Raw genomic sequence first — 26,347 nt, 5'->3', positions numbered from 1 at the left:
CCAACCAACTGTCAGGATCCTCATAGACTGTACATATGTAAAGACTGTTCCTGTTTTACCTCTGCATAAAATCTGCAGTAAAGTTTTCTGAATCTCCGGTTGTGGACAATCATTTATTCCTCCCTATCGTTTTTGGGACGGGTGGCGATAGGACAAGCATATATTGAGGAGCCCTCACCCTGGCGTCACAAAAGTTAAGGGTTAAACCAGCACCCTTTCATCACTGCACAGCTACACTCCGTATATCCTATACCCCCACAAGCTTACCACATAGCTTTTTGGCGTCACGAATAGGATAAGGGTGTGTGCCTACAGCTGTTGCCACCATTAACAGAGTACTCCCCCCATGTGAAGAACTTTATTCATGTACTGTGAACTAGGGATCGACCAATATCGATTTTTTAGGGCCGATATCGATACCGATAATCTGTGGAGGTTAAGGCCGATATTCCGGTATAAATTATCAGCTATTTCTCTCCCCCCCCCCGCCCCTGAAGCCGCTGCAGGTCATTGATTTAAAGCGGGCACTTTAAATCAATGAACTGTAGCGGCTTTTGCGGTGCCATAGACCGCTGCCACCACTTGCTTCTCTCCCCCTGCCTGTATAAAGCCCCCCTGACTTATAATACCCCCTGTCCTGTGCCCCTCATATATAATGCCCCATGTGCTGTGCACCTCACATATAATGCCCCCTGAGGGTGCAGAACAGGGGGTATTATATGTGAGGGGCACAGGACATGGGGCATTATATGAGGGGCACATGTCAGGGGGCATTATATGAGGGGCACATGTCAGGGGGCATTATATGTGGGGGCACATGATGGGGGCATTGTATGTGAGGAACCCCAGGACATGGGGCATTATATGTGGGGGTCACAGGACAGGTGGTATTATGTATGAGGGGCACATGACGGGGGGATTATATGTGGGGGCACATGACAGCCCACTCCTGTCATGTGCCCATATAATGCCCCCCTGACTTATAATACCCCCTGTCCTGTGCCCCTCACATATATTGCCCCCTGTCCAGTGCCCCTCACATATAATGCCCCATGTCCTGCCCCCTAAGGGGGCATTATATGTGAGGGGCACAGGACAGAGGGTATTATAAGTCAGGGGGGCATTATATGGGCACATGACAGGGGCTGTCATGTGCCCCCACATATAATCCCCCCTGTCCTGTGTTCCTCACATATAATACCCCCCTGATATGTGCCCCTCACTTATATTTGCCCGTCCATCCATACAGCGCCCGAGCAGTGCTCACCTCACACGCTGATACGTTCTTGTACTGTGAGAGCTGCAGGGACGTGATCTCCGGGCGCCGGCGTGATGATGTGATGTCATCACGCCGGCCTGCCGTGGATGGCGCCCCGCGGCTCTCACTCCCACTGCAAGAATGAAGCAGCTTGAGAAAGGTAAGGGAGTGGAGGAGCGGGACAGCTGACAGCTCCCTCTCCACCATGCTGTCAGCTGTCAGGCAATTGCTCCGCACGGCAAAACAACACTTGCGCACGAATCGCGGGACTTCAGTCCCGGCCTGAAGTCCAGGGCCGGGACTAAAGTCCCGCGATTCGTGCGCACGCCTTGTTTTGCGCATTATCGGCAGGTTAGAAGCCGATACCGATAACGGGAAAAAACGTGAATATCGGCCGATAATATCTACTGTGAACCTCGTTCAAGTGTACGGGACTTTGCTTATGGTACTGTGTGCGACAAATGCGCACGAAAAGTAAGGGGGAGGCGAAAATGTATTGGCTGCAAAGATGTGTAAAGTACGGGGTGAATTCATGCTACGATCCTCTGGTCCGTACAGTAATGCAAGAGTTAATCCGCTTCCAGAAAAGCGCGCAAAAAAAGCCAAAGGGGAACTTGAAGCCAAAGGGGAACTTAAATTCACTGCTGTTTGCTGGGGGACCGGAAGTCGGGGCTGCACCGATGACGTCCTTCCGGTTGGTGTCCATTTTGTAGAAGCCAATTATAGCAGGAGCCCTGCACAGCGACCTCTTCAGTCTGCACCAGGAAGAGAAAGAGAGTACAGACATGGCGGAGAGCAGCATTCCACATAGTGAGAGCCCCAAGATGGCACCGGAGCAGGGGAAAGTTGTGGCGGTCGCAGCCCAACTATTCCAGCATATTGTCGACCGTCTGCAGCAGTTGTCGCTGGACATGGAGGGGGCTTTTGAACTACCCCCGTTGCCCGACGACGATGATGACTGGCCGGACACCCCTCCAGGAGAATATGCCAGGACACCAAGAGTGGCATCACTGGTGAGACTGTCCCCTCACCACCGGACATGGGGTTCATGGGCTGAGATCCCGTCGGAGGAATCTTCTGTAAGTACCCAAAACAAGCTGCATTTTCTTCCTCCTCCAGCCCGGAGCCAGAGGCACCCTTTTCCGATTTAACTTTGCAGAGTGCACGACCGCGCTCACCCAAGTTGCCTAAGTGGGTAATCGGGGATGAACCGGAGCTGATTGAGTATGTGCACAAGACTGTTCTCCCTGAACCCGGTAAGCCACTTTCACCGATTCCCACGGCACAATGGGAAAAAGCCCGCCATGAGGCCAAAATGGCCAAACTTATGGAACAGCTTAAAGCCCGACATAGGGCACTCTATACACCCAAACATGTCCATCTGCCCTGTGAAGAGAGGACCCGCTACCAGTAGAATACCAAGGACTTAGAGGCCCTCTACATCCGCATGTGGGACTATCCCTGAGAAGGGGAAAAACTGTTGGAGCGCCGCCGTGTTACAGTGGCCAAGTTCAACAAGGCCAGAGGTTATGGTACCCTTATTGATTGTCGGACCGGGTGCACCATCCTAGTAAACCGTCGGGCTGGCTAGAGACCTTATCTACACAAGAAGTTTCATTCACTGGAGGTGGGAGAGATAGTTGAATTCACGCCTGTCCAGGGTCTGTGAGGAGAGTAAGCTGCCGCAGTCACCAGACCTGCAGCTCCAACCCAGATTCCATTCTGGGAGGTGGATCCGCATGGAATGAGGCCGAAGAGGTCCATCCCCATTGCCTCCCACAACAGAGGTCCTCATCCACAGCATCTAGACGTCCCTATGCCTTGTAATGTGCCTAGGCCTACTCCTATGAAGGAGGTTTGGCCTATTCATCAGGCACCCACGCATGTGCCGCGGCCCACTCCTTGCAAGGAGGTGGGGCCGAATCAACCGGCACCAACCATTGTGCCATTGGCATCAGCAGCAGCGGCCATGAATTACATGGTCAATGTCAACCCTTCAGTATTCCAGTCTTCCCTCTCTAATGTGGTGTGGGACACCACCATCAACCCCGTCAAGGACTCTTTGCCATGTTCAGAAGTTAAAAGGGGCCGGGGTTCTATCAGAGGAGCGGGACGTCTTAGGAAGAGCTTCTTTTAAGGGTTGACTCTCATGTTTAATTTCAGTTTTGTCTCCACAGACTGTTTCAACGTTCAAGGAAGCACCTAGCAGAACTTTGCTAAGGCGGTTTTGAGTTATCTATGCAACCATCAAGCTTTAGGAGCCTTAGGAGATTCGTAAGTGTTTGCCCGGCTAAATTGTGCTAGCTGCGTTCTGTGGACTCCTTGTAGTAGCTGTATGTAGGTGGCTCTCTCAGGGTAATCTACCCCTCAGATACCAGGACTGACTCTTCAAATAATTCATGTACACATAGTACATAATACAGTCACTTCAGTGTACCTACCTCATACTAAATTCAGTACACAAAACAAAATATCTCACATTCTAAGTAACCAAAAATACAAAACTTTAGGGACTGTAGCATATGTCATTAATCAGTTCCTACCACTGTTTGTACACTAACTTGTTCTCTCCTCTTTTTACGTGTTCAGGATGCTCTTCCTGGCCAGAAGGCGCTCCTGTAAGCCTAAGTGTACACGTATTTAATAAAGGTAACCTAGGTAAGGTTTATCTGGTGAGTTCTAGGGATAAGTGCGTGTAGCTAATGGACCCTAGTAGCTAGTTATTGGTCAGACAGCCTCAGGCAAGCCAGTAGAACTCCAGTGTGCTAAACAGGTAACTAATGTGGCAAATAAAAATGTCAAGTGAGATTTATAATATCTGGTATATAATACTTCTAGTGAGTCAAGAGAAAAAGAAAAAGTAAAATAAGTAAAAATGTTAGGATGTATCTAATGTTTGATAATATCATCCTGTTACTAAATTCATGAACAATACAATCCTGTTCGTGAGTTTATCAGTACTCATGTTTGTACATCAAAAATTGTATGATTTTTTTTGCATAAAACATAAAAGAAAAAAAATAATCATACTAATTTCTTCAGAGCTTCTAAGGACATTTATTATGTGCAAAGACTCTCTTGTTGTGTTCATACAGCCTGCCTAATAGACATTTAAAATTATGCCCAGGACTGTTAAAGAACTTTCGGACTTTGTCCCTCTGCCTTAGGGGACAGATGTCGGGGTCGACTTATCTTAAGTAAGGGGGCTTGTGGTGTCCCGGTACTGTATTTCATACTGTACCTGGTTTGCTGGGTCCCCAAAGTCAGGGTTCCTTGGTACCGTTGGGGTCCGCTTGCTGAGATAACCCCTAGTCACCTTTTCATTCTTTAATTTTATGTGTTACATGTATATAATTAGTGTAATGTATTGATCTATATAGTGTCTGCAGGACCTTAGGTCACATGACTTATGTTTCTACTGTTATGGTATGCTAAAGGACCTTCCAGGTCACGTGGGTAGTCACATGTTCTACCATAATCCTTTGTGTAAAGGACAGACAGTTGGGATGAACCAATCAGCTCAAGGCCAGCCCCTGCCCATATAAGGGAGCTGCCAGCCAATCCTCTGGCTCTTCTCTTGCGCTCTTGCTCCTGAGCTGCAAAGCAAGCAGCATCTCTTGGGTTCTAGCAGAGAGAGGAGATCCGTGCGACTTACCAGGCAAAACCAGGCCTGAAGCCTCACAATCCCGCAACTTACTAACCGTGAGTTACTAAATCAAATCCCCGCTAAAGCTTGCGTGACTGCTGGACCTAAAACCAATCCCCTAAATCCAGCGGAACAGCATAAATCAATCTCCAGAGCTTATACTCACAAGGTCACAACCAACTGTCAGGATCATCAAAGACTGTAAATATGTAAAGACTGCTCCTGTTTTACCTCTGCATAAAATCTGCAGTAAAGTTTTCTACAGTTTTCTGAATCTCTGGTTGTGGACAATCATTTATTCCTCCCTCTCGTTCTTGGGACGGGTGGCGATAGGACAAGTATATATCGAGGAGCCCTCATCCTGGCATCACGACAGTTAAGGTTTAAACCAGCACCCTTTCATCACTGCACAGATACACCCCATATACCCTATACCCCACAAGCTTACCCCATAAACTCATTGACAAGAAATATAAGGCACCCAGATAGAAATGTCTCATGGTTCCAGAACTGGTCATATACAGTAGTTGTGCCTCAGGCCGATATGATTATAAATCATTCTGTTAAGCCACTGCAGATTCTTGGGCATTGTGCCCAAGCTGGTAGGAGGTGCTGGGGGCAGTTGTTATGTGAGGGCACACATGGTGAACAGATCAGATCACTAGACGAGAGGACAAGCACGAGCAGCTCCCACAGTTTCCTTGTCCAACATCCAGAAAAAGGTGGGTCCTTCATTACAGCCCCTGTCTCATCATTACACTCCCTGTCTCTTTCTTACACTTACCGTCACTTCATTACACCTCCTGTCTCTTCATTACACTCCCTGTCTCTTCATTACACTCCCTGTCTCTTCATTACACACTCTGTCTCTAATTACACACCCCTGTCTCTTCATTACACTCCCTGTCTCTTCATTACACAACCCTGTCTCTTCATTACACCCCTGTCCCTTCATTACACTCCCTGTCTCTTCATTATACAAACCTGTCTCTTCATTGCACTCCCTGTCTCTTCATTACACAACCCTGTCTCTTCATTACACAAGCTGTCTCTTCATTACATTCAACTGTCTCTCTTTATTACACACCCCTGTCTCTTCATTACACTCAACTGTCTCTTCATTGCATCGCTTCTCCCTTCAATACATTCCCGTTTCTGCATTACACACCCTGTATCTTCATTACATTCCCCTGTTTCTTCATTGCACTCCCTGTCTCTTCATTACACCCCCTGTCTCTTCATTACACTCCCTGCCTCTTCATTACACCCCCTGTCTCTTCATTACCCTCCGTCTCTTCATTACACACACTGTCTCTTCATTACATTCAACTGTCTCTTCATTGCACACCTCTCTTCATTACATTCCCGTCTCTGCATTACACACCCTGTATTTTCATTACATTCCCGTTTCTTCATTACACCTATTGTCTCTTCATTACACCCCCTGTCTCTTCATTACACACTCCGTCTCTTCATTACACCTATTGTCTCTTCATTACACTCCCTGTCTCTTCATTACACTCCCTGTCTCTTCATTACACCCCCTGTCTCTTCATTACACACTCCGTCTCTTCATTACACCTATTGTCTCTTCATTACACTCCCTGTCTCTTCATTACACCTATTGTCTCATCATTACACACCCCTGTCTCTTCATTACACATCCCTGTCTCTTCATTACGCAACCCTGTCTCTTCATTACACTCCCTGTCTCTTCATTACGCCCCCTGTCTCTTCATTACACTCCGTCTCTTCATTACACACGCTGTCTCTTCATTACATTCCCCTGTCTCTCTTTATTACACACCCCTGTCTCTTCATTACACTCAACTGTCTCTTCATTGCACCCCTTCTCTCTTCATTACATTCCCGTCTCTGCATTACACAACCTGTATCTTCATTACATTCCCCTGTTTCTTCATTACACACTCCGTCTCTTCATTACACCTATTGTCTCTTCATTACACATCCCTGTCTCTTCATTACACTCCCTGTCTCTTCATTACAAAACCCTGTCTCTTCATTACACCCCTGTCTCTTCATTACACACTCCTGTCTCTTCATTACACCTATTGTCTCATCATTACACACCCCTGTCTCTTCATTACACTCCCGGTCTCTTCATTACACACTCCTGTCTCTTCATTACACCCCTCCCCCATATCAATGAGCCTTAGGTTCCCATAACCCTGCTCCTGGTCATCGGTTGCCTGACTCTACACATCACTATTTAACCCTTGTCACAGTCGCTCAGATCCTTACACCTGCCCATTTTTCTTTCTTCCAACATTAACTTCATTACCTGTCCAGTTGCAGTGTCCTGGTCCCATCTACCGCAGGTAATTTGTTGGTTGTCTTACCTCTACAGTCGTCCTTACCAGGTAGACGTTGCAGTGGTTGACATCATCCACGGAGAAGAGCACGGCGTCCTTGATAAAGATGGACAAGGCCCGGAGGATGAATGAAGAGAAGAGGTTCATGTGGATGTAGTTCCGTGTACAGCGCAGTCTCCTGCACCCAGCAACATAAATATATGAACCATAGCTATATACTGCTCCATGATCAGCACAGCCTATTCATGTACCACCCATTCATGACATCCAACACAAAGATATATCAGTGACACCAGGAGCTCACAATCTAAACTCCTACACACAGACCGGAAACGCATCATTTTTATGTATTTTATTTGCTTTCATTTATTTAATAACTAAAAACATTCATTCTTCTGCTCTCTAATATCTTACACAACAGATCGTTCCCAACATAACCAAACCCAGGAGCTCACAATCTCATCTCCCCATCGCACACATTATTGTATCTCACCGAAAAGACAATAGGACAACAAGAGCCAGGACCAGAGAGCTCAGGGACGTCCCATATCCCACAGTGTACAGGGTCTTCAGGTGCATGTAATACTCCTGCTGTAATATAAGACATATAATAAAATTAGAATATTACAGCTGTAGTATATCAGGGGTGCAGTGATATAGTATATTACAGCTGTAGTATATCAGGCATGCAGTGATGTAGTATATTACAGCAGTAGTATATCAGGGGTGTAGTGATGTAGTATATTACAGTAGTAGTATATCAGGGGTGTAGTGATGTAGTATATTACAGCAGTAGTATATCAGGGGTGCAGTGATATAGTATATTACAGTTGTAGTATATCAGGCATGCAGTGATGTAGTATATTACAGCAGTAGTATATCAGGGGTGTAGTGATGTAGTATATTACAGCAGTAGTATATCAGGGGTGGAGTGATGTAGTATATTACAGCAGTAGTATAGCAGGGGTGCAGTGATGTAGTATATTACAGCAGTAGTATATCAGGGGTGCAGTGATATAGTATATTACAGCTGTAGTATATCAGGCATTCAGTGATGTAGTATATTACAGCAGTAGTATATCAGGGGTGTAGTGATGTAGTATATTACAGTAGTAGTATATCAGGGGTGGAGTGATGTAGTATATTACAGCAGTAGTATATAAGGGGTGGAGTGATGTAGTATATTACAGTAGTAGTATATCAGGGGTGGAGTGATGTAGTATATTACAGCAGTAGTATATCAGGGGTGTAGTGATGTAGCATATTACAGCAGTAGTATATCAGGGGTGCAGTGATGTAGTATATTACAGCTGTAGTATATTAGGGGTGTAGTGATGTAGTATATTACAGCAGTAGTATATCAGGGGTGCAGTGATGAAGGATATTACAGCAGTAGTATATCAGGGGTGTAGTGATGTAGTATATTACAGCAGTAGTATATCAGGGGTGTAGTGATGTAGCATATTAGCATATTACAGCAGTAGTATATCAGGAGTGCAGTGATGTAGTATATTACAGCAGTAGTATATCAGGGGTGCAGTGATGTAGTATATTACAGCTGTAGTATATTAGGGGTGTAGTGATGTAGTATATTACAGCAGTAGTATATCAGGGGTGTAGTGACGTAGTATATTACAGCAGTAGTATATCAGGGGTGTAGTGATGTAGCATATTAGCATATTACAGCAGTAGTATATCAGGGGTGCAGTGATGTAGTATATTACAGCAGTAGTATATCAGGAGTGCAGTGATGTAGTATATTACAGCAGTAGTATATCAGGGGTGCAGTGATGTAGTATATTACAGCTGTAGTATATCAGGGGTGTAGTGATGTAGTATATTACAGCAGTAGTATATCAGGGGTGTAGTGATGTAGTATATTACAGCAGTAGTATATCAGGGGTGCAGTGATATAGTATATTACAGCTGTAGTATATCAGGGGTGCAGTGATATAGTATATTACAGCAGTAGTATATCAGGGGTGTAGGGATGTAGTATATTACAGCTGTAGTATATCAGGGTGTAGTGATATAGTATATTACAGCTGTAGTATATCAGGGTTAGAGTGATACAGTATATTACAGCAGTAGTATATCAGGGGTGTAGTGATGTAGTACATTACAGCAGTAGTATATCAGGGGTGTAGTGATGTAGTATGTTACAGCAGTAGTATATCAGGGGTGCAGTGATGTAGTATATTACAGCAGTAGTATATCAGGGGTACATTGGTGTAGTAAATTACAGCTGTAGTATATCAGTGGTGCAGTGATGTAGTATATTACAGCTGTAGTATATCAGGGATGTAGTGATGTAGTATATTACAGCTGTAGTATATTAGGGCTGTAGTGAAGTAGTATATTACAGCTGTAGTATATCAGGCATGCAGTGATGTAGTATATTACAGCAGTAGTATATCAGGGGTGTAGTGATGTAGTATATTACAGCAGTAGTATATCAGGGGTGTAGTGATGTAGTATATTACAGCAGTAGTATATCAGGGGTGTAGAGATGTAGTATATTACAGCAGTAGTATATCAGGGGTGTAGTGATGTAGTATATCAGGGGTGCAGTGATATAGTATATTACAGGGGTTTATCAGGGGTGTAGTGATGTAGTATATTACAGCTGTAGTATATCAGGGGTGCAGTGATGTAGTATATTACAGCTGTAGTATATCAGGCATGCAGTGATGTAGTGTATCATAGCTGAAGTATATCAGGGGTGTAGTGATGTAGTATATTACAGCTGTAGCATATCAGGGGTGTAGTGATAAAGTATATTACAGCTGTAGTATATAAGGAGTGTAATGATATGACTATATCACAGCTGTATTAAATCAGGGGTGTAGTGATGTAGGATCATATACCTGTAGTATGTCGGGGGGGGGGTGCAGTGATGTAGTATATTACAGCTGTAGTATATCAGGCGTGCAGTGATATAGTATGTAATACCTGCAGTATATCGGTGGTGTAGGGATGTAGTATATTATACCTGCAGTATAGGGGGAGGGGTGTGTGTGAAGTGATGTAGTATATTACGGCTGTAGTATATTAGGGGTGAAATGACTGCATCTCTTTGTAACCACCAGATGGCAGTAACACATTAATAACTACAACACAGTATATTTTTATATTCAAACAGAAATTAATTGTTACAGCGTTCATTATCTTTCTCCAGGACGGTCATCATACAGGATGTCCAGGAATAATTTGCCTCTACTGACCATGTTTTCGTACTCACACTGACCATGTCCTTGTACTCTGTGTCACTGATGTTATACTCATACTCACCATGTCCTCGTACTCACACTCACCATGTCCTCGTACTCACACTCACCATGTCCTTGTACTCTGTGTCACTAATGTTTTACTCACACTCACCATGTCCTCGTACTCACACTCACCATGTCCTCGTACTCACACTGACCATGTCCTCCTACTCACACTCACCATGTCCTCGTACTCACACTCACCATGTCCTTGTACTCTGTGTCACTGATGTTATACTCACACTCACCATGTCCTCGTACTCACACTCACCAAGTCCTCGTACTCACACTCACCATGTCCTTGTACTCTGTGTCACTAATGTTATACTCACACTCACCATGTCCTCGTACTCACACTGACCATGTCCTCCTACTCACACTCACCATGTCCTCGTGCTCACACTCACCATGTCCTTGTACTCTGTGTCACTGATGTAATACTCATACTCACCATGTCCTCGTACTCACACTCACCATGTCCTCGTACTCACACTTACCATGTCCTCGTACTCTGTGTCACTGATGTTATAGTTGCAGGCTATGTCCACTGGGGGGAAAGGTGCTGACCATCCATCTTCTGTACAGTTCCGATTCACTGTGCCTGGTATACAGCAAAACAGCAAAAATCACTAAAAACAGCTGTCTGCACAGTCAACAGCAGGGGGCGCCCTCCCCTCAGCAATAATCTACTACAATAATCAGCAGGGGGCTCTCTCCCCTCAGCAATAATCTACTACAATAATCAGCAGGGGGCTCTCTCCCCTCAGCAATAATCTACTACAATAATCAGCAGGGGGCGCTCTCCCCTCAGCAATAATCTACTACAATAATCAGCAGGGGGCTCTCTCCCCTCAGCAATAATCTACTACAATAATCAGCAGGGGGCGCTCTCCCCTCAGCCCTGATCTACTACAATAAACAGCAGGGGGCGCTCTCCCCTCAGCAATAATCTACTACAATAATCAGCAGGCGGTGCTCTCCCCTCAGCAATAATCTACTACAATAATCAGCAGGGGGCGCCCTCCCCTCAGCAATAATCTACTACAATAATCAGCAGGGGGCTCTCTCCCCTCAGCAATAATCTACTACAATAATCAGCAGGCGGTGCTCTCCCCTCAGCAATAATCTACTACAATAATCAGCAGGGGGCGCCCTCCCCTCAGCAATAATCTACTACAATAATCAGCAGGGGGCTCTCTCCCCTCAGCAATAATCTACTACAATAATCAGCAGGGGGCGCCCTCCCCTCAGCAATAATCTACTACAATAATCAGCAGGGGGCTCTCTCCCCTCAGCAATAATCTACTACAATAATCAGCAGGGGGCTCTCTCCCCTCAGCCCTGATCTACTACAATAATCAGCAGGCGGTGCTCTCCCCTCAGCAATAATCTACTACAATAATCAGCAGGGGGCTCTCTCCCCTCAGCCCTGATCTACTACAATAATCAGCAGGGGGTTCTCTCCGCTCAGCAATAATCTACTACAATAATCAGCAGGGGGTACCCTCCCCTCAGCAATAATCTACTACAATAATCAGCAGGGGGCTCTCTCCCCTCAGCAATAATCTACTACAATAATCAGCAGGGGGCGCTCTCCCCTCAGCCCTGATCTACTACAATAATCAGCAGGGGGCTCTCTCCCCTCAGCAATAATCTACTACAATAATCAGCAGGGGGTACCCTCCCCTCAGCAATAATCTACTACAATAATCAGCAGGGGGCTCTCTCCCCTCAGCAATAATCTACTACAATAATCAGCAGGGGGCGCTCTCCCCTCAGCCCTGATCTACTACAATAATCAGCAGGGGGCTCTCTCCCCTCAGCAATAATCTACTACAATAATCAGCAGGGGGCGCTCTCCCCTCAGCCCTGATCTACTACAATAATCAGCAGGGGGTGCTCTCCCCTCAGCAATAATCTACTACAATAATCAGCAGGGGGCGCTCTCCCCTCAGCCCTGATCTACTACAATAATCAGCAGGGGGCTCTCTCCCCTCAGCAATAATCTACTACAATAATCAGCAGGGGGCGCTCTCCCCTCAGCCCTGATCTACTACAATAAACAGCAGGGGGCGCTCTCCTCTCAGCCCTGATCTACTACAATAATCAGCAGGGGGCGCCCTCCCCTCAGACCTGATCTACTACACTGCACAGCAGGGGGCGCTCTCCCTTCAGCCCTGATCTACTACACTGAACAGCAGGGGGCGCTCTCCCCTCAGCCCTGATCTATTACACTGCACAGCAGAAACTCATCGCTGAGTATTAGGAGTAAGAAGATACGTGACATCAAAAAACCACCTTGTGTTTTCAAGTTAAACATTTATTAATTTTTTCTGATTTTTAAGTTATTTTCCATGTCACATTCTCTATTTAAAACAAAAATAAATAAACCCAGAATTCCTGCAGTTTTCACTTCTCATGTACCTTAGGATAATTACAGGAGGAGAGTCATTAGCCTTCTAATTACCATAAGAGGGTGGGTCCAATAGTAATCTCATTACCATGAAATTAGATTAGTATAAAAGGACAAAGTCATTCATTATGAACATAGGGAGGGGTCAGCTGACTATCATCATAGGCGGGAATATAAAGATTGGTCACTCCTATATATAGATAACATAGGATCCACCATTCACAATATGTGATGGTCACACTTCACCTCCTCCCTCCTCAGGTCACAAAGCATGCCCACAACCCTCTTCATAGAAGTCAGTACATGATGCTCACCGCTCAACTCACATGCTTGACATGATTTCCCATAAAACCAACCAAAAAAAACATGAAGGCCACATGAAAGCGGTCAGAGGTGCGCCATGAACCGCGTCCGAGGGCATCCCTGTAGAGGGCATCCCCTATAATAAAAGAATAAAATAGGGGAGGGTTGGGAGGGTTCCGCAAAACGTCACGTACGCCCTCCTGTATGGAGCAGGGGCCTTATATGCTCATGCCCCTCCCATGATTCCTATATGCCCCACCTACAGGTTCAGGGTGTGTGAAATACTCACGCCCCTCTCACAAATACAGCCCTAATGGGCTCCAAACGTGCTGGAGTCTGCAACATTGCATACATACCTGTATGAAAACCTTAAACTTAGCAAAGCGGTCAGAAGTGTGCCATGAACCGCGTTCGAGGAGACGCCTATAGAGGGCAAAAGTCAACTTAGTAGGATGAAAGACAATATTCATAACTAACAAACAAACCACACACTTGACATCAAACATCACATACACTATACTAGACTCTACCGTGCCTGACAAAAAGAGTTGCATCTGCCAACTAGAAAACTTGAGGCGGTCCTTGTACCTGAGAAGCTGTGGTAGTATCGCCCACTCTGAGAGAACGACACTGAAAACAAGAACAAGCTGACATACTAACTGAGACACTACCTGTGACAGCACTACAAAAGGGACACTGACAGATGCTTGTCAGGTAAGACATAGTGCTACCCCAAAATAAGAGGCAAAATAAACTGTCAAGTGAATGCAAAGTAAGAACCTGACTACATGACAGACCTTTGGAGACAATGCTCTTGCGGGGCCACATCGCCTGTAGACCAAAAATGAGACTCATGTATGTACCTTACCTGAAGACTTCGACTATATAGTCAAGTGATAACCCACTGCAGGTGACAGGTCCCTACAAAATCATCATGCCTGCAATTTTACAGGACTTTGCAAAACAGTCGTGCCTACAGACATGACCGATGATTGCGCAACCATCGTGCCTGTAGATGTGACAGGTCTTTGTGCAACCATCGTGCCTGTAGATGTGACAGGTCTTTGTGCACTCATCGTGCCTGTAGATGTAACAGGTCTTTGCAAAAACCCTTGTGCCTGTAAACGTGACAGGTCATTGCGCAACCATGATGTCTGTAGACGTGACAGGTCTTTGTGCAACCATCGTGCCTGAAGACGTGACAGGTCTCTGCATAACCATGATGCCTGTAGATGTGACAGGTCTTTGTGAAAACCTTGTGCCTGTAGATGTGACAGGTCTTTGCGTAATCAACGTGCTTGTTGACGTGACAGATCTTAGCGTAACCATGGTGCCTGAAACGAGGCAGACATGACTGGTATACCACCACCTATCTCTCGCAAACTTATTGTTCTAAGACGTGACAGTAACAATAACACTGCAGTTCATCCCCTTTGCCAACATGGGAGGCATGACAGGTAAACAACTTCCTATGTGTCCACATATTTGCCTTGAAGAAGTGTCAGAAACAACCACTAAAACAATGCATCCACCCCGCAGGCATAGCAGCCACTATGTGTGTGTTTTATTGATATGTGCCTTAACATGATAACTGCTATTGTTGTGTGCATGGAATGTCATGAACATAAGCATGGTATAATTGCTATGACCGTATACATGATGAATGCTATGAATGCAAGATACCTATGAGCAACAATAACTAAAAGCATGCCCCCTACAGATGTGACAAGCAGTATGAAACTTATGCTCAGTATAGCTGCTATGCAAGTATGTACCGTATGAATGCCATGACGTTTATTATAAATGTATGCACGGTAAAGCTAGGAACCCACCCAGAACAGTTGCCAAGCCGTCACGCCCCCTCCCATAGACTTGCATTAAGGAGGCGGGGTGTGATGTAATGAAGGGGCGGGGCTATGGCGTCACGAGCTCCCGGCACCGGCTCCAGGGTTCGGAACAGTTTGTTCCAAATGCTGAGCACCAGAGTACCCCTTTAAGTTTCTTTGTGGGAATTAGTATATCATGGGGTGGAGCAGAGAAAGATCCATAGACTATGCTATATGCAATATTTGAATGAATTGATCCCCATAAGACACGCCCCATTCATCTGCAGTAGAAGGGGGTGTGGTTTATAAACTAACTTTACCATCTCAATATAGAGATTATATAAAACCAGTTCTGCTCATCTACATGATATAATTCCGTCCACATTAAAAATGAGGTAGCTTAATCAAATAAGAAACCTGTGTATCGAGAGTATGCATAGTTGCACTTCTGGATAAAGGAAAGATGGCTGCCCGGGGTCCATGGAAACGCCTATAGTCATAACCGGTCATTAGAGTAGAGATTATTAGGAAATAAAGCTATCCCCCTGGCTCTGCCCCTTCATCTTGCCTCTAGGGACTTCAGTGATGGGGTTCTGTGATCAGGATCCCCTATGTCTCACTTACACATGTTTTTAACCTGTATCCTATCTTAAAGATCCACCCAAACAAATATCATGTCATCCAATAAAGACGGGGTGAGTGTGTGTATGGAAATCAGGTTCTAGTCACATGACATCACAGCTAATCATTTATTATAACAGTGTATTGTATGATTAAATTCACTATAAGTGATATATACATACATGTATATATAATTCCTGTTATAATATGACAATGCAGCATATCAATGGTATATTGATCACATTATTGGATCATATATAGGGATGGTTTAATGAAGTAATTCATCAAGCTTCATTTCACATTTTTCTGATGATTCTGCACCTTGTTGACTGACTCTTAGGAACATGTCTTTTATTTACAGTCCCCCGGTGTCTCTAGGTTAGTACATATAACACCTATTTGCCCTCATTTACTATGGCAGACCTGATGCCATCACCAGAATTAGTTCCAGAATTGAAAAAAGCCCGACTAACTCCCTTTTACTGAGAAAACCCGAAAAAGGGGCATGGTCGTCTTGGAAAAGGGGGCATGGTCACCAAAAATGATCAGTCAGATCAGAACGTGTAAAAAAAAAAAGCAAAATATAGGAAAAGGGGAAAATGTAGGGAAACCTTAGTAAATACCGTGGGAAAAAAATTGTAGGGAATTAAAACCCACAAAGAAACCTACACAACACTCTTAGTAAACCAGGGCCATTGTGTTTAATCGCAGCTACCACAGCTAAGGCTGCGTTCACATCACGATTTCTCCATCCGACTTGAGCACCCGATTTCAGACCCGAACAAAAGTCGTGTGAAATCGGATGCGGATCAAATCGGATGTGTGTAATGGATCCTATTTTTTAATGGTGGTCAATGGATCCGACTTTATATACGATTTCATATACGATTTTAGGTTATAAAATCGTTTAGTCAAGTCGGATGGAGAAATCGTGATGTGAACGCAGCCTAAGATTGAAAGATCTCTAGTACAGTGACCCCCGACCTACGATGGCCCCGACATACGATCATTTCAACATACGATGGCCTCTCAGAGGCCATCGCATGTTGAAAGCAGCATCAACATGCGATGCTTTTGTATGTCGGGGCCATCGCATTAACGGCTATCCGACAGCGCAGACTGCTTCAGCTGCCACCGGATAGCCGTTTACGGTGCCCCATGTGGTCCACTGACGATCACTTACCTGTCCTCGGGGCTCCGGCGCGTCCTCTTCGGGATCCCCTGTATCGTCGGCGCTCTCTCTCGTCGTCATCACGTCGCTGCGCACGCCGTCCCGTCATCCAATAGGAGCGGCGTGCGTAGCGATGTGATGGCGGCGACGGAGAGCGCGGATGCTGGGGAAGCAGAGGCCTTGCCGGAGCGTCGGGGACACCTCGGGGACGCGGCGACAGCGATGGAGGGCGACATCCAGGGCAGCGGCGACGGTCCGGAGTGACGGGGACAGGTGAGTACAACTTCCTCTAACAGTGGTCTTCAACCTACGGACGTACAGATGTTGCAAAACTACAACACCCAGCATGCCCGGACAGCCGTTGGCTGTCCGGGCATGCTGGGTGTTGTAGTTTTGCAACATCTGGAGGTCCGCAGGTTGTAGACCACTGTCCTATACTTTACATTGCACGGATCCCTCAACATACGATGGTTTCAACAAACGATGGTCCATTTGGAACGGATTACCGTCGTATGTTGAGGGACCACTGTATTTGTTTATCTCAAGACTTTGCCAATGTTTTGGTTTCTGTCTACATTTCTCTTAGAATAGATAACACCTTTACAAAAATTCAAATGTGGTGTCCCGGTACCACATCCTATACGGTACCTGTATATAGGTCCCCATAGCCAGAGTCCTTAGGACGTCGGGGTCCTTCTTATCTAGTCCGCCCCTTGTCACCTCTCATCTAGGTATTAGTAATTTAACAGTTTATTCAGGATGTATATAAATATAATCATACAAATGTATATAATTGGTTAATTACCTGCACGGAGCGTGGCAGGACCTGCGGGTCACGTGATCAGGTAAACTCTATGGTTTTTGCTTAAGGACCTTTGGAGGTCCCTATGACGTATTGCACCCATCGTTCCTTGTAACGGTGAGTGACAGTTATTCGGACCAATCAAATGGCCCGCCCCTGCCCATATAAGGGCGCGGCGGCCATTGCTCGCTCTCTTGTTCCTGTGCAGCCAAGCAAGCAACATCTCTTTCCTCGTGGGCTCTTGTGAGAGAAGGATCTGCACTGCTGTCATCCGTGAGTTTCGGCCTGAGCCTTGCGGCGAGGGCTGATTATTACAAAACCGTGAATGTATCAATCCCTAAGCACTCTGCAAGATCGCCGGACCTTATCTATCCCTTAAATCCGGACGGATCTTCGCAATTAACCCTAAATTCAGAGACTTATATCCAAAGTCAAGGTCCGCAACAACTGTTAGTCACTGAAGTGTATAGAGACTGTTTGAATGAGACTGTTGCTGTTCATTGGATGTACCGCAAGCCTTTTAAGTAAGGTTTATCCAAGTTCAAGTTCAGCTACCTTGTGGACCTTCAGTCATTATTCGCATGCGCCTATCGTTACTGGGAAGGGCGGTGATAGGCCGGAGAATTACCTCAGCATACTAGCCCTCAGCCTGGCATCACGAACAATATGGTTAACCTTAACCCCTGATATACTAAAGCAAAACCCTGACTACACTACCCCTACCCCAGAGGCCTACCACACAAAGGAATACACATTTTTAGAGATACTGTGACCTTTCAATGAATTCCACTTAGGTCAACATACAAAATGTCCTGACATCATCATAGTGATTCATCTTGGGGCCTACAATACGTATGACACTCCATGGGGAATAATGGCACCAACTGTTGTAAACTTCTCCCCGAGCTGCTTGGCGATGGTCTTGTAGGCCATTCCAGCCTTGTGTAGGTTACAATCTTCTCACTGACATCATTGGACGGCTCTTTGGTCTTGACCGTGGTGGAGAGTTTGGAATCTGATTGATTCTGTGGACAGATGTCTATTATACAAGTAAGAAGCCGAGATTAGGAGTGTTCCCTTTAAGAGAGTGCTCCTAATCTCAGCTCGTCACCTATATTAAAGACACCTGGGAGCCAGAAATCTTGCTGATTGATAGGGGGTCAAATACTTATTTAGCTTCTGGGCTTCTCGGTAGGAGCAAATCCCCATAGCAAACCTCTCCTACTCTGAACAGTTCCTGACATGGACAGAGGTGTCAGCAGAGAGCACTGTGGTCAGACCGGAAAGAACCACACAACTTTCTCTGGAGCATGCAGCAGCTGATAAGTACTGGAAGGATTAAGATTTTTATATGGAAGTAATATAAATCTGTATAACTTTCTAGCACCAGTTGATTTGAATTTTTTTTCAACTCCTTTAACCCCTTAACGACGCAGGACATAAATGTACGTCCTGGTGAGCTGGTACTTAACGCACCAGGACGTACATTTAAGTCCTATGCACATCCGCGAGCATTGGAGCGATGCTTGCGTCATGCGCGGCAGGTCCCGGCTGCTGATAGCAGCCAGGGACCCACCAGTAATGGTGGACATCCGCGATCGCGCGGATGTCCGCCATTAACCCCTTAGATGCCGTGATCAATACAGATCACAGCATCTGCAGCATTGTGGACACTAAAATGGATGATCGGATCGCCCGCAGCGCTGCAGCGGCGATCTGATCATCCAGCATGGCGGCCGGAGGTCCCCTCACCTGGCTTCGCGGCCTTCCATGGGTCTTCTGCTCTGGTCTGTGATCGAGCAGACCAGAGCAGAGCAGAAGATGACCGATAATACTGATCAGTGCTATACCCTATGCATAGCACTGAACAGTATTAGTAATCGAATGATTGCTATAAATAGTCCCCTATGGGGACTATAAAAGTGTACAAATCAAAGTAAAAAAATATATAAAAAAAGTAAAAAAAAAATTTTTTAAAACCCCCTCCCCCAATAAAAATGTTAATTGTCCCATTTTCCCTATTTCACCCCCAAAAAGTGTAAAAAAAAATTTTTATATACATATTTGGTATCGCCGCGTACGTAAATATCCCAACTATTAAAATAACATGTTAATGATACCGTACGGTGAACAGCGTGAATGTAAAAAAAAAATAATAATAAAAAAAAGTCCAAAATAGCTGCTTTTTTATAACATTTTATTCCCAAAAAAAATCATAACAAAAAGTATTAAAAGTTTTATATAAGCAAATATGGTATCAATAAAAAGTACAGATCACGGCGCAAAAAATGAGCCCTCATACCGCCGCTTATACGGAAAAATGAAAAAGTTATAGGTCTTCAAAATAGGGGGGATTTTAAACGTACTAATTTGGTTAAACAGTTTGCGATTTTTTTTAAGCGCAACAGTAATAGAAAAGTACGTTATCACGGGTATCATTTTAATCGTATTGACCCAAAGAATAAAAATCACATGTCATTTTTACCGTAAATTGTTTGGCGTGAAAACAAAGCCTTCCAAAATTTGCTAAATTGTGGTTTTCTTTTTAATTTCCCCACACAAATAGTATTTTTTTGGTTGCGCCATACATTTTATGGTAAAGTGAGTGATGGCATTACAACGGACAACTGGTCGCGCAAAAAACAATCCCTTATACTAGTCTGTGGATGAAAATATAAAAGAGTTATGATTTTTTTGAAGGCGAGGAGGAAAAAACGAAAACGTAAAAAATAAAATTGTCTGAGTCCTTAAGGGGTTAATAACGTCAATAATAGCATTCCAATGCGTATAAGTGCGTGTCCTCTATGTTCCCCTTTGCACTCACCTTTGGTCCCTGTAATGATCTGCAGGATCTCAGGACAAGGAATGGAGGCGGTGTGACCCACCGGGGTGGGGGGCCAGCAGCTGACGTTATCCCACTTCCCTGTACAACCTGCAACATAGCGCAGACTCATCAATGGCGGCAAGTGGTGGCGCCCATAAGTTTATACCACATATACTGGCATTGTCAATAGGTGTAGACCAGTGTTTCCCAAGCCAGCGTACCTCCAGCTGTTGCAAAACTACAACTCCCAGCATGCCCGGACAGCCGTTGGCTGTCCGGGCATGCTGGGAGTTGTAGTTTTGCAACAGCTGAAGTCACTCTGCTTGGGGAAACACTGATGTAGACAATAAAATTCTACACCACAAGCTGCAACTCACCTTCTGGGAACCAGGTGGCAGCAGAGACATTGAAGAGGGCCAGAGACTCTAGGCACGTCTCTTTCTCCTTCTCCATCACAGCCAGCAGGTCACACAGCAGATGAGCGCCCCCTACCTGTAGGGGCAACAAAAGCATCAGCTCTAAGGATCTGCCATAGACAGGTAAGTCATAGAGCAGACAGAAAGAGCGGCCTATTCTGCAGGATCCAATGTGAACACTGGTTAGGATCCAAAAAGAAGAACATCAAAGACGCTACCCCCCCACCCCCCACCCCACACACTCAATATATATATATGTATATATATATATATATATATATATATATATATAAAGTGACATTGAATACCCCCACTTTATATACACAGAAACTCACTATCACCCCCCCCATATACACAGAAACTCACTATCCCCCCCTTAATATAACCAAAACCCCATTCCCCCACTCTATATACACAGACCCTCACTATTATCCCCTATATACACAGACACTCACCATCCCCTGCTTCATATACACAGACACTAACTATCCCCCCATATACAGACACTCACTATCACCCCCCCCATATACACAGACACTCACTATCCCCCCCATATACACAGACACTCACTATCACCCCCCCATATACACAGACACTCACTATCACCCCCCCCCCATATACACAGACACTCACTATCACCCCCCCATATACACAGACACTCACTATCCCCCCCCATATACACAGACACTCACTATCACCCCCCCCATATACACAGACACTCACTATCCCCCCCCATATACACAGACACTCACTATCACCCCCCCCCCATATATACACAGACACTCACTATCACTCCCCCCATATACACAGACACTCACTATCACCCCCCCCCATATACACAGACACTCACTATCACCCCCCCCATATACACAGACTCTCACTATCACACCCCCCCCCATATACACAGACACTCACTATCACCCCCCCCCCATATACACAGACACTCACTATCACCCCCCCCCCATATACACAGACACTCACTATCACCCCCCCCCATATACACAGACACTCACTATCACCCCCCCCCATATACACAGACACTCACTATCACGCCCCCCATATACACAGACACTCACTATCACCCCCCCCATATACACAGACACTCACTATCACCCCCCCCCATATACACAGACACTCACTATCACCCCCCCATATACACAGACACTCACTATCACCCCCCCCCATATACACAGACACTAACTATCACGCCCCCCCATATACACAGACACTCACTATCACCCCCCCCCCCATATACACAGACACTCACTATCACCCTCCCCCCATATACACAGACACTCACTATCACCCCCCCCCATATACACAGACACTCACTAACACCCCCCCCCCATATACACAGACACTCACTGTCCCCCCCCATATACACAGACACTCACTATCACCCCCCCCCCATATACACAGACACTCACTATCACCCCCCCCCCCATATACACAGACACTCACTATCACCCCCCCATATACACAGACACTCACTACCCCCCCCATATACACAGACACTCACTATCACCCCCCCCCCCATATACACAGACACTCACTATCACCCCCCCCATATACACAGACACTCACTATCACCCCCCCCCATATACACAGACACTCACTATCACCCCCCCCATATACACAGACACTCACTATCACCCCCCCATATACACAGACACTAACTATCACCCCCCATATACACAGACACTCACTATCACCCCCCATATACACAGACACTCATTATCACCCCCCCCCATATACACAGACACTCACTATCACCCCCCCCCCATATACACAGACACTCACTATCACCCCCCCCCCCCATATACACAGACACTCACTATCACCCCCCCATATACACAGACACTCACTATCACCCCCCCATATACACAGACACTAACTATCACCCCCCCCATATACATAGACACTCACTATCACCCCCCCCATATACACAGACACTCACTATCACCCCCCCCCATATACACAGACACTCACTATCACCCCCCCCCCCCATATACATAGACACTCACTATCACCCCCCCCCATATACACAGACACTCACTACCCCCCCCATATACACAGACACTCACTATCACCCCCCCCCCATATACACAGACACTCACTATCACCCCCCCCCCCCATATACACAGACACTCATTATCACCCCCCCCATATACACAGACACTCACTATCACCCCCCCCCATATACACAGACACTCACTATCACCCCCCCATATACACAGACACTAACTATCACCCCCCCATATACACAGACACTAACTATCACCCCCCATATACACAGACACTAACTATCACCCCCCATATACACAGACACTCACTATCACCCCCCCCATATACACAGACACTCATTATCACCCCCCCCATATACACAGACACTCACTATCACCCCCCCAGATACACAGACACTCACTATCACCCCCCTATATACACAGACACTCACTATCACCCCCCATATACACAGACACTCACTATCACCCCCCATATACACAGACACTCACTATCACCCCCCCCATATACACAGACATTCACTATCACCCCCCCCCATATACACAGACACTCACTATCACCCCCCCCCCCCCATATACATAGACACTCACTATCACCCCCCCCATATACACAGACACTCACTATCACCCCCCCCATATACACAGACACTCACTATGACACCCCCTCCATATACACAGACACTCACTATCCCCCCCCATATACACAGACACTCACTATCACCCCCCCCATATACACAGACACTCATTATCACCCCCCCCCATATACACAGACACTCACTATCACCCCCCCCCATATACACAGACACTCACTATCACCCCCCATATACACAGACACTCACTATCACCCCCCCCCCCATATACACAGACACTAACTATCACCCCCCCATATACACAGACACTCACTATCACCCCCCATATACACAGACACTCACTATCACCCCCCCATATACACAGACACTCACTATCACCCCCCCCCATATACATAGACACTCACTATCACCCCCCCATATACACAGACACTCACTATCACCCCCCCATATACACAGACACTCACTATCACCCCCCCATATACACAGACACTCACTATCACCCCCCCCCCATATACACAGACACTCACTATCACCCCCCCATATACACAGACATTCACTATCACCCCCCCATATACACAGACACTCACTATCACCCCCCCCCATATACATAGACACTCACTATCACCCCCCCATATACACAGACACTCACTATCACCCCCCCATATACACAGACACTCACTATCACCCCCCCATATACACAGACACTCACTATCACCCCCCCCATATACACAGACACTCACTATCACCCCCCCATATACACAGACACTCACTATCCCCCCCCCATATACACAGACACTCATTATCCCCCTATATACACAGACACTCACTATCCCCCCCCATATACACAGACACTCACTATCACCCCCCCCATATACACAGACACTCACTATCACCCCCCCATATACACAGACACTCACTATCACCCCCCCCATATACACAGACACTCACTATCACCCCCCCCCCATATACACAGACATTCACTATCACCCCCCCCCCCCCCCAATATACACAGACACTCACTATCCCCCCCCATATACACAGACACTCACTATCACCCCCCCATATACACAGACACTCACTATCACCCCCCCCCCCATATACACAGACACTCACTATCACCCCCCCATATACACAGACACTCACTATCACCCCCCATATACACAGACACTCACTATCACCCCCCCTCAAATACACAGACACTCACTATCCCCCCCCCATATACACAGACACTCACTATCACCCCCCCATATACACAGACACTCACTATCACCCCCCCCATATACACAGACACTCACTATCACCCCCCCCATATACACAGACACTCACTATCACCCCCCCATATACACAGACACTCACTATCACCCCCCCCCATATACACAGACACTCACTATCACCCCCCCATATACACAGACACTCACTATCACCCCCCCATATACACAGACACTCACTATCACCCCCCCCCCCCATATACACAGACACTCACTATCACCCCCCCCCCCATATACACAGACACTCACTATCACCCCCCCCATATACACAGACACTAACTATCACCCCCCATATACACAGACACTCACTATCACCCCCCCCCCCCATATACACAGACACTCACTATCACCCCCCCCCATATACACAGACACTCACTATCACCCCCCCCCATATACACAGACACTCACTATCACCCCCCTCAAATACACAGACACTCACTATCACCCCCCCCCCCATATACACAGACACTCACTATCACCCCCCCCATATACACAGACACTCACTATCACCCCCCCCCATATACACAGACATTCACTATCACCCCCCCCCCCCCCATATACACAGACACTCACTATCACCCCCCCATATACACAGACACTCACTATCACCCCCCCCCATATACACAGACACTCACTATCCCCCCCCCATATACACAGACACTCACTATCCCCCCCCATATACACAGACACTCACTATCCCCCCCCATATACACAGACACTCACTATCACCCCCCCATATACACAGACACTCACTATCACCCCCCCCCCATATACACAGACACTCACTATCACCCCCCCATATACACAGACACTCACTATCACCCCCCCCCCATATACACAGACACTCACTATCACCCCCCATATACACAGACACTCACTATCACCCCCCCCCCATATACACAGACACTCACTATCACCCCCCCATATACACAGACACTCACTATCACCCCCCCCCCCATATACACAGACACTCACTATCACCCCCCCCATATACACAGACACTCACTATCACCCCCCATATACACAGACACTCACTATCACCCCCCCCCCATATACACAGACAATAACTATCACCCCCCCCATATACACAGACACTCACTATCACCCCCCATATACACAGACACTCACTATCACCCCCCCATATACACAGACACTCACTATCACCCCCCCCATATACACAGACACTCACTATCACCCCCCCATATACACAGACACTCACTATCACCCCCCCCCATATACACAGACACTCACTATCCCCCCCCATATACACAGACACTCACTATCCCCCCAATATACACAGACACTCACTATCCCCCCCCATATACACAGACACTCACTATCACCCCCCCATATACACAGACACTCACTATCACCCCCCCCATATACACAGACACTCACTATCACCCCCCCCATATACACAGACACTCACTATCAACCCCCCCCCCCATATACACAGACATTCACTATCAACCCCCCCCCCCCCCAATATACACAGACACTCACTATCCCCCCCCATATACACAGACACTCACTATCACCCCCCCCATATACACAGACACTCACTATCACCCCCCCCCCCATATACA

General features: G+C 46.4%; 1 protein-coding gene across 1 annotated transcript in view; it reads right to left on the bottom strand.

The window, feature by feature from the left end:
• Positions 1-26,347, bottom strand: part of SCTR (secretin receptor) — a 57,197-nt gene that overhangs the window by 22,805 nt on the left and 8,045 nt on the right. The window contains exons 2-6 of the mRNA XM_056534013.1: positions 20,844-20,958; positions 20,467-20,574; positions 11,004-11,107; positions 7,731-7,828; positions 7,283-7,415 (exon numbers count right to left, since the gene is read on the bottom strand). Of these exons, the coding sequence (XP_056389988.1) occupies positions 7,283-7,415; positions 7,731-7,828; positions 11,004-11,107; positions 20,467-20,574; positions 20,844-20,958 (558 nt within the window). The remainder of the gene's footprint in view (positions 1-7,282; positions 7,416-7,730; positions 7,829-11,003; positions 11,108-20,466; positions 20,575-20,843; positions 20,959-26,347) is intronic.

Source organism: Hyla sarda, chromosome 8 (assembly GCF_029499605.1).
Source record: "Hyla sarda isolate aHylSar1 chromosome 8, aHylSar1.hap1, whole genome shotgun sequence".
In the NCBI taxonomy this organism is placed as follows: Eukaryota; Metazoa; Chordata; class Amphibia; order Anura; family Hylidae; genus Hyla; species Hyla sarda.
The sequence above is the reverse complement of the archived record's forward strand: the minus strand, read 5'-3'. Positions and strand labels throughout refer to the sequence as shown.